This window comes from Acartia tonsa, chromosome 7, assembly GCF_053477335.1.
Source record: "Acartia tonsa isolate MP-2025a chromosome 7, ASM5347733v1, whole genome shotgun sequence".
Lineage (NCBI taxonomy): Eukaryota > Metazoa > Arthropoda > Copepoda > Calanoida > Acartiidae > Acartia > Acartia tonsa.
This window is the reverse complement of record NC_137266.1, coordinates 4,465,454-4,479,603: the sequence shown is the minus strand read 5'-3', so window position 1 is coordinate 4,479,603 and position 14,150 is coordinate 4,465,454. Positions and strand designations below refer to the sequence as shown.

Below are 14,150 nucleotides of genomic sequence, written 5' to 3'. Positions count from 1 at the left end.
TTATCAAATTCGACTCCCCCCTCCTCAAATGCCCCTAGAGGCCTCTAGGGGGCGTAGCCGCTAGTATAATAATATAGTACTTATATAATAAGGAAAAAAATGCAAAAAGGAAATTGTAATAAAACCCGTGAGACAGACTCTCAATAGATTAAGAGTAGCACAAGTAACTTGTAGTGTAGCCTCGCTTCTGAGAATCACATTGAATTTTAAATACATTTATGATCACTTAGGTTAGGATAATGCCAAAAATTAAGTGGATTGTTTATTTTGAGCGTACAAAAAACTCTACTAAGAATAAAGGGGGGGGGGGGAGAGAGTTCATCATCAGTGAAAAATTGCCAATCTGATCAAATGATGTTAATAATTGAGATAAAAACGAATCCTGTAGCTTATGAAAAAGTACCAGCCAAAATCAACCGTTACCATAGTATCATTTAATCACATGGCCAATTTTTAATAAAGATTCTGAGAAATCTCACCCCCCCCCCCACCCCCCTTTAATTTAAAATGTTTTTTTGGGAAGATAGAAATATATTTGTATTAATGTTTGGGTAAAACTAAAGTTTTCTGTGTATGTGTACTTAAACTTTTAAATTTGACATGCAAAAAGTTTCTATTTGACAATACATTAAACTGAGATCAAGTCTGAATTAAGAAGTAGGGCATTTTTATAGAAAGTATAGGCTGATTAGGAACGGAGGCTGTTCAATTTTTAATCATAACTGTTTTAATTTAATTGAAGGCCAATTTATTGATGTGCAAACGAGGATTAAGCTGACAGCCCTTTAAGACAATTACCTTTAAAAGTTCCCGAAAAATTCATTGTTTCTTACTTCAGACATGATCCTTAAAACGAATAAGCAATATCGATCAAGTGGCTTTTAAATTAATTAAATGAAAAATATCAATAAACATAAGTTATTATACATTTATGCAGGGTTTCGGATCCGCATTGATTTTTTGCGGATCCGGATCCTCAAAATTTGGTCAGTGCGGATCCGGATCCGGATCCTACCGGATCCGGTTCCGGATCCTTGACAATAAAAAAAAAATCACCAAACCTTTCAAAAAATATTTATTCTTTAATTCGAAGTCAAAAATACTTTTAATTTTCAAGTCTGACCCTAAACCTTAAAGATTGGCTCTCATCAAGAGAATGTCTGAGATTGTATATAAATTTAGGTAGATTTTTCAATTTTTTCGCATATTTTTGAGTCAAAGGATCCGGATCCGGATCCGCATTTTTTTGCGGATCCGGATCCTTGGACTCGAAAATATGCGGATCCTTGCGGATCCGGATCCGAAACCCTGCATTTATGCTACATACATCTTTCTTAATTATCATCACAAGCTATTTTAAAATAAAGAAATTAAATATTTTTCTGGTTAGATTCAACTGGTAGTAAAACTATAAAAATAAAAGATAAAATTATTAATTTATTTATTGTTTTGGTTTCTTGGCGTTGGCTTTGACAGCATCTATCCTTATCTGAAGACTTTCAAAGTTGTTGGCAATCTTTGCCAGATTTTCCTAATGTTGCCCAAATGATTGCCATTTGATTTCTATCTAAAGAGTGGGGGGGGGGGGGGTTAATGCAACCATCTCGTAATCAGTGAGCAAATGGCACTTAGAATTCGAATTTTGATCTGAAATTTTGCATGAGTAATCCTTAGTATGTCTTTTTTCCCTAAATTGAACAAAAAGTTGGAAAAGTAACGGCTAACGGCTGGCGGCTCAGCCATATAGCCATTTTTAAACTTTTTTCAAGGCAAATCACCACGAAACCTATCTCCACATAATACTCTTTGCTGCTCCAAAACGTCTTCAAACGGTTCGAATCTAGCCGCTACTTGCTGGTACTAGAAATTAAAAAAAAAACTTTTTTGTGCCATTTCACACGATTTAAAGCAAAAATATGTTTCAAAAAGTTGATTCCTACATAATTTATGGCAGATTTGCCCTAAAAATAGCCAAAAAACGGCAAACGGCTGAGCAGTTAGCCGTTACTTTTTCAACTTTTTGTTCGATTTAGGGAAAATAGACCTACCAAGGATTACTCATTTAAAGAACACAAAAATAGGTTGATCAAACCTCTTGGGGCAAAGCCCCTAGAGGCTTGGGGCGAAGCCGCTAGTACTTTAAATAGTAAGAATTGTAACATATTTCCAAATAGAATCTGGTATAGGTATCTATTTACGATATCATTGACCTGAAGTATAAATCAATAACTCTAAAAAACACCATGATTTGTTGACAATTATGATTATTGTTATCCTTGTTGTAAACTATCAACAAGAATAATATACGGAACAAGGATGACAACATCCAAAAAAGCGAAGCACTGAAACGGTAGGACAAACGGACATTAACACTAGTGTCTAGTGTCTGAACTGAATAATCAGCGAAAGAGTCGAATCAAAATTGTAAGTAAATTTGTTGAAAAACTGCTTGATACAGGATAATGTTTTGGACATACTTACATTTTTAGGACTTGATTATAGAGTTGCTTTGCTTATACTATTGTTCTTTGTTGTCCCAGGAATCAATATACTAAAAATCAGATCAAACGGATAATTAGATCACATAAAATTTTTTTTTTTTAAAAGTAGAAAAACCAACATGTTTCAAATGGACATACGGACATTCTGGTAATGATTATAGAGTTGCTACGCTTTCTAAATCGTACCTAACTACTACAGGAATCATCATGCAAAGTTTGAAATCGATAGGACAATTCTAACATGCCTAAATTAACGAATAAAAGCTATCTATCTCGGACGGACGTACGAACGGACGTACGGACCGACCCTAATTATAGAAAAGCTTCGCTTTTAAAAATGTAATAGGTAGGGATTAAAAAGGTTTCAGCAGAAATATTGAAAATAGAAAAGTTAAGTAGGATAAATCAAATAAAAAGCTACTTCAATAATAGAAGTAGTCGCATTTTAGAAGCGAAGGTTATTTATGATTTCAAGTGTCCGTCTGTCTAACGATAAGAATTTTTTAAAGCTTTTATTAGCTATAGGTAGGTCTTTTAAAATTACCAAATTAGTAATGCATAATTTCTTCATATCTTACTTTGTCTGTCCGAGGGTGGTAGGTGTGAGAAAAGGCAGTGTTTCGGAGCCGGAGCCGGGAGCCTCCATATTTTGCTGGAGCCGGAGCCGTAATTTTCGTTAAAAAACGGCTCCGGACTAGATAAATAAAGAGGTTTTTATAAATTATAATTTAGTAACTCTGTTTTGTCATGTGCAAATGCCCTTTTTAAGTTTTTCAAGTCCATTTATATCAAAAATTGAACTTTAAAACCTTCAAAAGTCAGAAATAGAAAATATTTTTTTATTGGGAAAAAATATATGTAGAGTTTTTCTTGATTTTCGGTACACCGGAGCCGCACCAAAATCAAACGGCTCCGAAACACTGAGAAAAGGAGTAATATAATTGACTTGCTTCAAATATCTTATAAAGATTCCCATAACAAATATCAAAATATTCTATAACCAACTTTAGTTGTTTGTATTAAACTTATGCTTATTACAGGACTGTTTGCCTGCTAATCAACTGTCCTGCTCTCCAGTTATCCTCAGCTTATTTTATTATGATGATTATACTATGTTTAGTTTATGTTTATGTCATGTCTATGTTAATAAAATAAGATGCAGCTTGGTTCTGTGTTTTATTCTATATTACCTATCATGTTGTCCATCTTTCCAGATTTAGGATGGAGGTTTTAAATTATGTTTACAATATTTCAGTATGTCACAATGCCTAGAAAATGACAGATAATTTAAAGGTTGCGTAGTTACTCCATAACTTACTTAGCACGCATTTCCAAATACACATGGTTTTTACCTTGTTTAACAGTTTGTCTGTCTTGCTTAGGTGTAAATTCATCTTAGAAATAAGAGCTTTCCTACTTTATACGGATGTAAATCTAACTAGTGTATAACACGTGTTTTACCACTATATTAGATATCTTATGTTAATAGGTACATTCATAAGGATATTCATCTATAAAAATTAAATTGAATTTCTCCGCGTTTTCTTATGCGGTGATTCTACTATTTTCTTCGGTAGAATTAGGTCGATATCTAAAGTGATAAGACAATGGCCGATAAATTGATGTACATCCGCAATGATGATACACAAAATTATACTCCTTCTTTAGATTAAAATTTGTTATTATAACATTTGGACACTTAACTAAATGAACCAATAAATGAAATTCAAAAAAAGTATCAAGGGTAGTTAAACCATCGAATAAGAAAGCTTTACTATAAAAGTAAGACTTTAGGGACTAGTATAATAAACAGCCCAATGCCCCCTCCCCCTTTAATGTATAATCCACAAGAATATGGTATCAAATTCATAAAATAGTTTTATTTCAAACTCATTGTAGAAAAAAAGGACCTAGTACTTTTATCTTAACAAGAAAGGCAAATGATAAGAAGTATATTAGTTTCTAAATATAGAAGGCTAGAGGCATCGCCACTTAAAAACAGTCGCTTTATTTATCAGTAATTCACGCATAGCAACCACTGAAACGCTATTAAACTGTTTTTAACCTATTTTTGAATGGGGGGTCAAAAATATACTAGGACACCTATAGAATCAGACTGCAGAGCCCAAATTTGAATTAAGACCCCAGTAAACTTTTTTTGGGGGATTTAAAAATTAATTTTTAGTGTTGCTGTAATCATTTTGACCGAAGCAAAAGCTTTTTTTTTACTTCGGGTAATATTGTGGCTTACAGAACATTTTTATATAATTCACTTTATATTGATACAATAAAAAAAACATTACTCTGTTCAATGGAAATAATTTTTTTTTCCAAAACAATTAATTTCATTGAAAAATCTAACATTTACAATAAAACAAATTATTCTGAAATCTAACCAATAAAAAGTCTTGTTTTATATAATTCTTTACAATTCAAAAATAGAGTGTTTTCACAAAGTGACTTATTTCCAATGTAGTTAAATATTTTTTATTTAATTAAAATGAAAAGAATGAAAACCGTACACATAAAAGATACATACTTTTTAAAATTATTTTAAAAGATAAGTTTGAATAATCTTATTTTATAACACATTTGTATATGTGACAAAAATAAATTTGTTGTATTGCATAAACATTTGTTGTCATTTAACCCTTTACAGCCAATTTTTATGTTTTTAAAATAAGTGAGAGAACACAAACATGTTAATGTTAATTCGTTGATATATTATAAAGAATTAACTTTTTAGTGAATTTTTATAGTAAAATCATAAGGCCTAATTTTACTCTATACCAGAATACAATATTTATGAAGCAAAACACTCTAAAAGCTACGAATTTTACCCAAATAAAAAAAAGACCTTTTGCTCCGATCAAAATGATCACAGCAACAGTAAAAATTAATATTTAAATCCCCCCAAAAAAGTTTATTGGGGACTTAATTCAAATTTAGGCTCTGCAGTCTCACTCTACTAGTGTCATAGTATATTTTTTATATACGTTTTAAAAATAGGTTAAAAACAGTTTAATCCTACTTGATCCTCTCAATACAAATATAATGACATTGTTAACCTTTCTTTATTAAACTTTTTTAATATAGATAACAACATTCATAAGAGCGAAGCTTAACATATTCAAAGGTCAAATATAAATAATTAAAGAGCAATGACGCATTTTGTAGTCAATATCATTTTGAAATCTAAACAATATTCTAATGTCAATCTATGTTTAATAATACACGACCAATCATCTGAGACCCGACAATACCAAAATTAGTCCTAGATATTCCTGCCTAAATACACTTTACGACCTCCAACCTAACATAGCTGGTAACTAAAGGCATCCAATACATCATGACCGTCCTCTACACCTTCAATTGCACTACTAGGCCTAACCTTTTTGATAGTTGTTTGTTGGAAATCAATTTGATAATGTAGTGAGGCAATCAAAAGGGGCGGACAAAAGGTGTGGCCATAGAAATATTGCACTAACCACAAACACAGTTCATTTGCAAAATAACTGCATTATTTGCATGCTGCTTATAAGGCTACTTTCCCGATCCTAACTCCTCCATTAAATATGCTATGGTTAGGTTTACTGCCAAAAGTATAATTTATAAATTGATGGCAATCATCCCTGTAGTTTGGACTCAACCTCTTTGAGAAGAGCCGAGTTGTTGGCTGTTTGTGTGACCAGCTGTTTCTGCGTCACCTCCAGCTGCAGGATGCTCTGGTTCAGGTCTGTGGCCTGGGTATCAAGTGTGTTAGGTTTAAATGTTCTATATAACTTTACATGTATTTGGCCATAACACAAAAAAAAACTTAAAAACGCCTTTTTTGACCTGATACTGAAACAGTTTCTTTACAAGCCCAAGCAATCAGTTTTTAAATATCTTTCTATTTCATGGAAAACTAAAGATATACATAATCAATAGAAAAATCTCTTTATAAAACTTTTCTCTAATTTTTAAAGTTTGATTCTGTTTAATTAACTTTTTAAAAGGATTTATGTATTGATTAAAATTTAACATGGGGCTTGTAAAAAAACTGTTTTAGTATCATAGATCGAAAAATGTCTGTTTTTTTTAGCACTTTTGACAGTTATTGCTAAATACATATAATAATGTTATATAAAAAAACTTCCTAACAGACTTTACATAAAGTTATAGAAAATTATAAGTAGTAGATAAAAATGGATCATTCGTCAAAGATCTATTAAGTTTAGAGCTATTACTACCGCTGAAGGGAAAACTTTCATTTATAAGGGGGGGGGGGGAAGTTTTGCCACTTTCGCGTAATCCGTGATTATTAGGCTAGGTATTGATGTGAGACTATAGGTTATTTGGGATAAAAGTTTACTTTTGGGTAGTACTTCACGTATATTTAATCATTTTTTGGATAGGTCTCCAGGTTCAGGTGCTGCAGGCTGGAAGGTGGTTTCTGGACAGGTAAAAAAATTTTAAAATTTTAGTTTGAAGAGTTAGAGATCAAATTATAAAACAAAATATGCATCTTTATGGATATTATTGACATATCAGAAGAAAAAATTAAATCGGCCTCCAGGTTCAGGTGCTGCAGGCCTCCAGGTCCACTCTGGACAGGTAAAAAACCAAGTTTTTTATTTGAAGAGTTAGAGGTTAACTTACAAAACAGAATATGTATATTTTTTTATATTATTGACATATTTGAAGAAAAAATTAAAATCGGCCTCCAATTTTTGGTGCTGCAGGCCTCCAGGTCCACTCTGGACAGGTAAAAAACCAAGTTTTTTATTTGAAGAGTTGGAGGTCAACTTATAAAACAGAATATGCATATTTTTTTATATTATTGACATATTTGAAGAAAAAATTAAAATCAGCCTCCAGGTTTTGGTGCTGCAGGCCTCCAGGTCCACTCTGGACAGGTAAAAAACCAAGATTTTTATTTGAAGAGTTAGAGGTCAACTTATAAAACAGAATATGCATATTTTTTGATATTATTGACATATTTGAAGAAAAAAATAAAATCGGCTATCAGGTTCAGGTGCTGCAGGCATCCAGGTCAACTCTGGACAGGTAAAAAAAAAAAATTTTATTTGAAGAGTTAGAGGTCAACTAATAAAACAGAATATGCATCTTTTTTGATATTATTGACATATTTGAAGAAAACATTAAAATCGGCCTCCAGGTTCAGGTGCTGCAGGCTTCCAGGTCCACTCTGGACAGGTAAAAAAATCAATTTTTTTATTTGAAGAGTTAGAGGTCAACTTATATAACAGAATATGCATCTTTTTTATAATATTGACATTTTACAAGAAAAAATCAAAATTAGCCTCCAGGTTCAGGTGCTGCTGGCCTCCAGGTCCAACCTGGAAAGGTAAAAAATCAAAAAATTTTATTTGAAGAGTTAGAGGTCAACTTATAAAACAGAATATGCATCTTTTTTTAAATTATTGACATTTTTGAAGTAAACATAAAATCAGTCTCCAGGTTCAGGTGCTGCAGGCCTCCAGGTCCACTCTGGACATGTAAATAATCAAATTTTTTATTTGAAGAGTTAGAGGACAACTTACAAAACAGAATATGCATCTTTTTTTTATATTACTGACATATTTGAAGAAAAAATTAAAATCGGACTCCATGTTCAGATCCTGCAGGCCTCCAGGTCCACTCTGGACAGGTAAAAATTAAATCTTTTTATCTGAAAAGTTACAGGTCAACTTATAAAACAAAATATGCATTGTTTTGGATATAATAAATGTACTTGAAGATAAAATTGAAATAGGCCTTCAAGTTTAGGTGCTGCATCTTTTAACATATTTGAAGAAAAAATTGAAATCGGCCTCCAGGTCCACTCTGGAAAGGTAAAAAATCAAAAAAATTTATTTGAAGAGTTAGAGGTCAACTTATAAAACAGAATATGCTTCTTTTTTATATTACTGACATATTTGAAGAAAAAATTAAAATCGGACTCCATGTTCAGATCCTGCAGGCCTCCAGGTCCACTCTGGACAGGTAAAAATTAAATCTTTTTATCTGAAAAGTTACAGGTCAACTCATAAAACAAAATATGCATTGTTTTGGATATAATAAATGTACTTGAAGATAAAATTAAAATAGGCCTTCAAGTTTAGGTGCTGCAGGCTTTCATTTTCAGGTATTTTTGCTTTTTTTTCTAATTTTTTTTCCTATTATGAGGTTTTAAAACATGGTAGGTATCATATACATTGATACTTTTTTATATGGACAGTGACACTTTTACCTGGATCCTGGTGAACGCTGGTTGTTGCTTGCCAGGTGAAAATCTCAAATTGTTATTTTGGAATTTAGAAGAAAGAATTTGAAATAAAATAAGGTTCAAATATAATATTATAGTGAAATTTAAGGACCTGGAGCCTGTCTGGACACACATTTTGAAGCCTTACATGATCAATTCTAATATATTATCTTATTTTAACCATTTTTTATATACATCTAAATTCAAAAATTACCTTTCTGGATATTTTTCTTCAAATATGTCAATTATTTAAAAAAATACATATTCTGTTTTATAAGTTGACCTCTAACTCTTCAAATGATTTTTTTTATTTTTTTACCTGTCCAGAGTTGACCTGGAGGCCTGCAGCACCTGAACCTGGAGGTCGATTTTAATTTTTTCTTTAAATATGTTAATAATATCAAAAAAGATGCATATTCTGTTTTATAAGTTGACCTCTAACTCTTCAAATAAAAATAAGATTTTTTACCTGTCCAGAGTTGAGCTGGAGGCCTGCAGCACCTGAACCTGGAGGTCGATTTTAATATTTTCTTCAAATATGTCAATAATATCAAAAAAGATACATATTCTGTTTTATAAGTTGACCTCCGACTCTTCAAATAAAAAACTTTGTTTTTTACCTGTCCATAGTGGACCTGGAGGCCTGCAGCACCTGAACCTGGAGGCCGATTTTAATTTTTTCTTCAAATATTTCAATAATATAAAAAATATGCATATTCTGGTATACAAGTTGACCTCTAACTCTTCGAATAAAAAACTTGGTTTTTTACCTGTCCAGAGTGGATCTGGAGGCCTGCAGCACCAAAACCTGGAGGCCGATTTTAATTTTTTCTTCAAATATGTCAATAATATAAAAAAATATACATATTCTGTTTTATAAGTTAACCTCTAACTCTTCAAATAAAAAACTTGGTTTTTTACCTGTCCAGAGTGGACCTGGAGGCCTGCAGCACCTGAACCTGGAGGCCGATTTTAATTTTTTCTTCTGATATGTCAATAATATCCATAAAGATGCATATTTTGTTTTATAATTTGATCTCTAACTCTTCAAACTAAAATTTTAAAATTTTTTTACCTGTCCAGAAACCACCTTCCAGCCTGCAGCACCTGAACCTGGAGACCTATCCAAAAAATGATTAAATATACGTGAAGTACTACCCAAAAGTAAACTTTTATCCCAAATAACCTATAGTCTCACATCAATACCTAGCCTAATAATCACGGATTACGCGAAAGTGGCAAAACTTCCCCCCCTTACTTGCCTAAGTAGACATGATTCTATTGACCACTTTTTCCTTTTGAACAATCTTGGTTTAAAATGATACTTCAAATAGGTATATCATTTATACCTGAGTGTGTAGAGGATTCAGCGCCTCCATTCTGTCAATCAAATCAGGAATTTCCTTAAAAAAATGAGAAATTAAAAGGGACATTTTTAATTCCTTTTACCAGAGAGAGAGGGGACATTGGGTTGTTTAATACACTAGTACCCAAAACGTTCTTATTCCTAAGCTTAACAACTTTGGAGTCTTTAGTTAATTTTGATTGATTGGCTCATTAAGTTGAGTGTTCAAACGTTTCAACCAACAATTGTAATCTAAAGAATAGGAAATTTTGTGTAGCATCATTGAGAATGTACATCAAATAATCATTCTTTTTACACATAATGGAAAGGTAAATGTAAGTGAGAGGGTAATTTCAAATATTAGAGGGTAATTTTTAAAAGTTAGAATTCTCACCCAACTTTGAAAATACCAAAGAAATGACAATTTAAATTTCAGTAAAAATCATTATCATAATTTGACGTAAAGTGGAATTATGAATACAATAAAAATTGTTGTTATAACAGTTCTAAATATCAAATAAATCATGTTTCTTCCAATAACTACTTCTTTGTGTTGAAAACAAGTATGGTCTTATTCGTAGGTGGCAAACTAAGGAATAAAAAAACAACGCAACGTATGTTTTATAGAAGATCCGCAGATTCGCCAAGCATCTAAATATTTGGGCATTACCAGAATATAGCTTAAAACCATCCCAAGACTTTAAATTTAAAAATAGCACAAACCCAATCTTGGACCTACATGAAGCTTCCCCTAATTGAAGACCTTATTTCAATGTTTATCGAAATTTAATTTAACGGAACCAGGGGCTGCTATTCAGCCAATTAATTCCAATTGAAATTGCCGCGAAATTTAATATTTTGTTGGAGTAAAGTTGGAGTTAAACTTGTTTTTCTATGTAACTGAAGAGGGGTGGGTGAGAAGGGAAGAAAAAGGGGAAGGGGGCTGTGGGGAAATTTTCCTTTAGAATTGTTTGTCAGAATCACATTCCCTTTTACAAACAAACTAAAAAATTACTTCCTACTATATAATAGGATACAAGTTTGTTGGACAGGAGAATCTTTGCAAGGAAAATTTCAGAATCCTATCTTTTATGAAATCCTCATTTCTCCTTAGCACTTTGTATAAATACAGGGAATCATCACAAGAAAGGCAAATAAAAGCATCAGAGATCCTTTATTCCGAGTTTAAGGAACCACAGACGAATTTTAGATTAGCTTTGCTCCAAAATATATAACAATGAAATATAATAGGTATCTAAACATGTCAGTCAACACAAAAGATTAATAACAATAAAACAAGGATGACAACATCCATAAGTAGCGAAGCACAAAAATTGTGGATGGAAATACGTAGAAGTAGATTTAAAGTTTATTTATTAAAATTAATAATAGATTTATTGGAGAAAATAAACATGAAACCTTGTTTTATTTTGTATGATGAAGATGGTTCAAGTAAATTACATACTAGATGCACATAACAATGGGAAAAAATATTTTGAAACTGTTAATGCAAAAAAGTTTTAAAATTGGACCAAAAATGCCAAAGATATGGGGAAATATATCAACATATAAAAATAGCCAAAAACCTGCCGCCATTGTTTCTTTTCTTAAAAAGCCAGAAATTTAATTTTAATATCTTTAACTGAAAAATTTATGAAAATTGGACTATAAACACCAAAGATATGGGTAAAAATGTCAAAAATATAAAAATAGCCAAAAACCTGCAAAAAGGCAGTCTGACCGTCATTGTTGTTTTCTTCAAATGACGGGAAATTTGTTTTGATAACTTTAACTGAAAAAATTTTGAAAATCGGACCATAAACACCAAAGATATGAGGAAAATTTGGAAAATATAAAAAATAGCCTAAAACCTGCAAAAAGGCAGTCTGACTGTCATTGTTGTTTTCTTCAAACGACAGGAAATTTAATTTTGATATCTTTAACTGAAAAAATTTCGAAAATCGGACCATAAACACCAAAGATATGGGGGGAAATGTGAAAAATATAAAAATAGCCAAAAACCTGCAAAAAGGCAGTCTGACCGTCATTGTTGTTTTCTTCAAATGACGGGAAATTTAATTTTGATATCTTTAACTGAAAAAATTTCGAAAATCGGACCATAAACACCAAAGATATGAGGAAAATTTGAAAAATATAAAAAATAGCCTAAAACCTGCTAAAAAGCAGTCCGACCACCATTGATGTTTTATAGTTAATTGTGCTCCTTGATGATGGGAATGTTGTCAAAAAATTTCAGCTCTCTATCTTTTATAGGAGCCGATAAAATCATGTTTCCCCCGATTCATTAATTACGGACGGACAGACGGACGGACATTGTGAATTATAGAGTAGCTTCGCTACTAAAAATGTCTGTACGTCAAAGCATCTATCTTAAATTTATAAATCATTCTTTTTTTTCAAGGAGAGACATCGTTAGATTTCAAGGAATTGTTGAAAACTAGGGCTCAATTTTTATTGTCAAAATGTTAGAATTATTTATAGATACCGGTAAAGGACCAGGGAAATCTTCAGCAAATTTTCCTACAGGAATTATAGTTATAGGTGTTATTTTGTCTTAAAACCGCTTTCATTAAAACTCAGAACCATGACAAGAGTAATATAAATTCTTTAAGTCTGTGTTCTGACGATGCTAACTCTTAATCATCTTATTTATCCCTTTCTCTCTTCCCCCCCCCCCCACCCCTTCTTTTATCTTTTTCCCTTTCAAACTCCTACATTTATTCCCCCCCCCCTTTCCATTTCTCTTCTCTCTCTATCTCTCAATGAAGTTAATTCCTAAAGTCGAATATGTAGCCACCCTTTGCATTATAACAAGGATGACAACATCCATAAAAGCGAAGCACTGAAACGGTAGAACAAACGGACATTAACGCTTGTATAGTGTCTGAACTGAATAATCAGAATATAAAAGTATAAGAGTCAAAGCAGAAAAACTGCTTGATATAGGATAATGTTTAAGGACATACTTACATTTTTAGGACTTGATTATAGAGTTGCTTCGCTTATAATATTGTTCTTTGTTGTCTCAGGAATTAATATACCAAAAATCAGATGAAACGGATAAATAGTTCACATAAAAATTAGTTGTTTAAAAAGTAGAAAAATCAACATGTTTAAAATGGACGTACGGACATTCTGGTAATGATTATAGAGTTGCTACGCTTTCTAAATCGTACCTAACTACTACAGGAATCATCATGCAAAGTTTGAAATCGATAGGTCAATTCTAACATGCCTAAATTAACGAATAAAAGCTATCTATCTCGGACGGACGTACGTACGGACCGACCCTAATTATAGAAAAGCTTCGCTTTTAAAAATTTATATTTATTCAGTGCAGATAATTATTGTATGCTTTCTATGCTTTCTTTGCTTAAAAAGAGTGTTAATTTTAAAGTTAATGAAGTTAATTCCTAAAGTCGAATATGTAGCCACCCTTTGCATTATAAAAATTTATATTTATTCAGTACAGATAATTATTGTATGCCTATGCTTTCTTTGCTTAAAAAGAGTGTTAATTTTAAAGGATTTTTTGATAATTTTTATAGAAATTATTTTTAAGAAATTGCCAAAACAAGGATGACAACATCCATAAGTAGCGAAGCACAAAAAATCATAGATGGGAATACGTACGTACAGGTAGATTTAAAAGGTTTTTACTAAAATCAAGAATAGATTTATTGGATACAATAAATATGAAACCTTGTTTTATTTTGTATGATGACGATGGTCAAAGTAAATTATATTAAAGATGCTCATAACAATGGGAAAAATTATTTTGATACTGATATCCCATAAAAGTTTGAAAATTGGATCAAAATAAACAAAGATATTGGGAAATATGTAAAACATATAAAAATAGCCAAAAACCTGATAAAAGGCAGTCTGGCCGCCATGGTTGTTTTCTTAAAACGACAAAAAATTCAATTTTTAAATCCTTAAAAACTTTAAAAATTTGGAAAATCGGGTAATATACACTGAAGATATGGAAAAAAGTGTTAAATAAACAGACGGACGGACGGACAGACGGACG

General features: G+C 31.8%; 1 protein-coding gene across 1 annotated transcript in view; it reads right to left on the bottom strand.

Moving 5' to 3' along the window:
• Positions 1 to 1,332: 1,332 nt before the first annotated feature.
• The window catches only part of LOC145324694 (dynactin subunit 2-like), a 28,186-nt gene continuing 15,368 nt past the window's right edge, over positions 1,333 to 14,150 (bottom strand). Inside the window, exons 10-12 of the mRNA XM_080167287.1 lie at positions 10,101 to 10,154; positions 6,136 to 6,244; positions 1,333 to 1,533 (exon numbers count right to left, since the gene is read on the bottom strand). Of these exons, the coding sequence (XP_080023413.1) occupies positions 1,442 to 1,533; positions 6,136 to 6,244; positions 10,101 to 10,154 (255 nt within the window). The 3' untranslated portion in view covers positions 1,333 to 1,441. The remainder of the gene's footprint in view (positions 1,534 to 6,135; positions 6,245 to 10,100; positions 10,155 to 14,150) is intronic.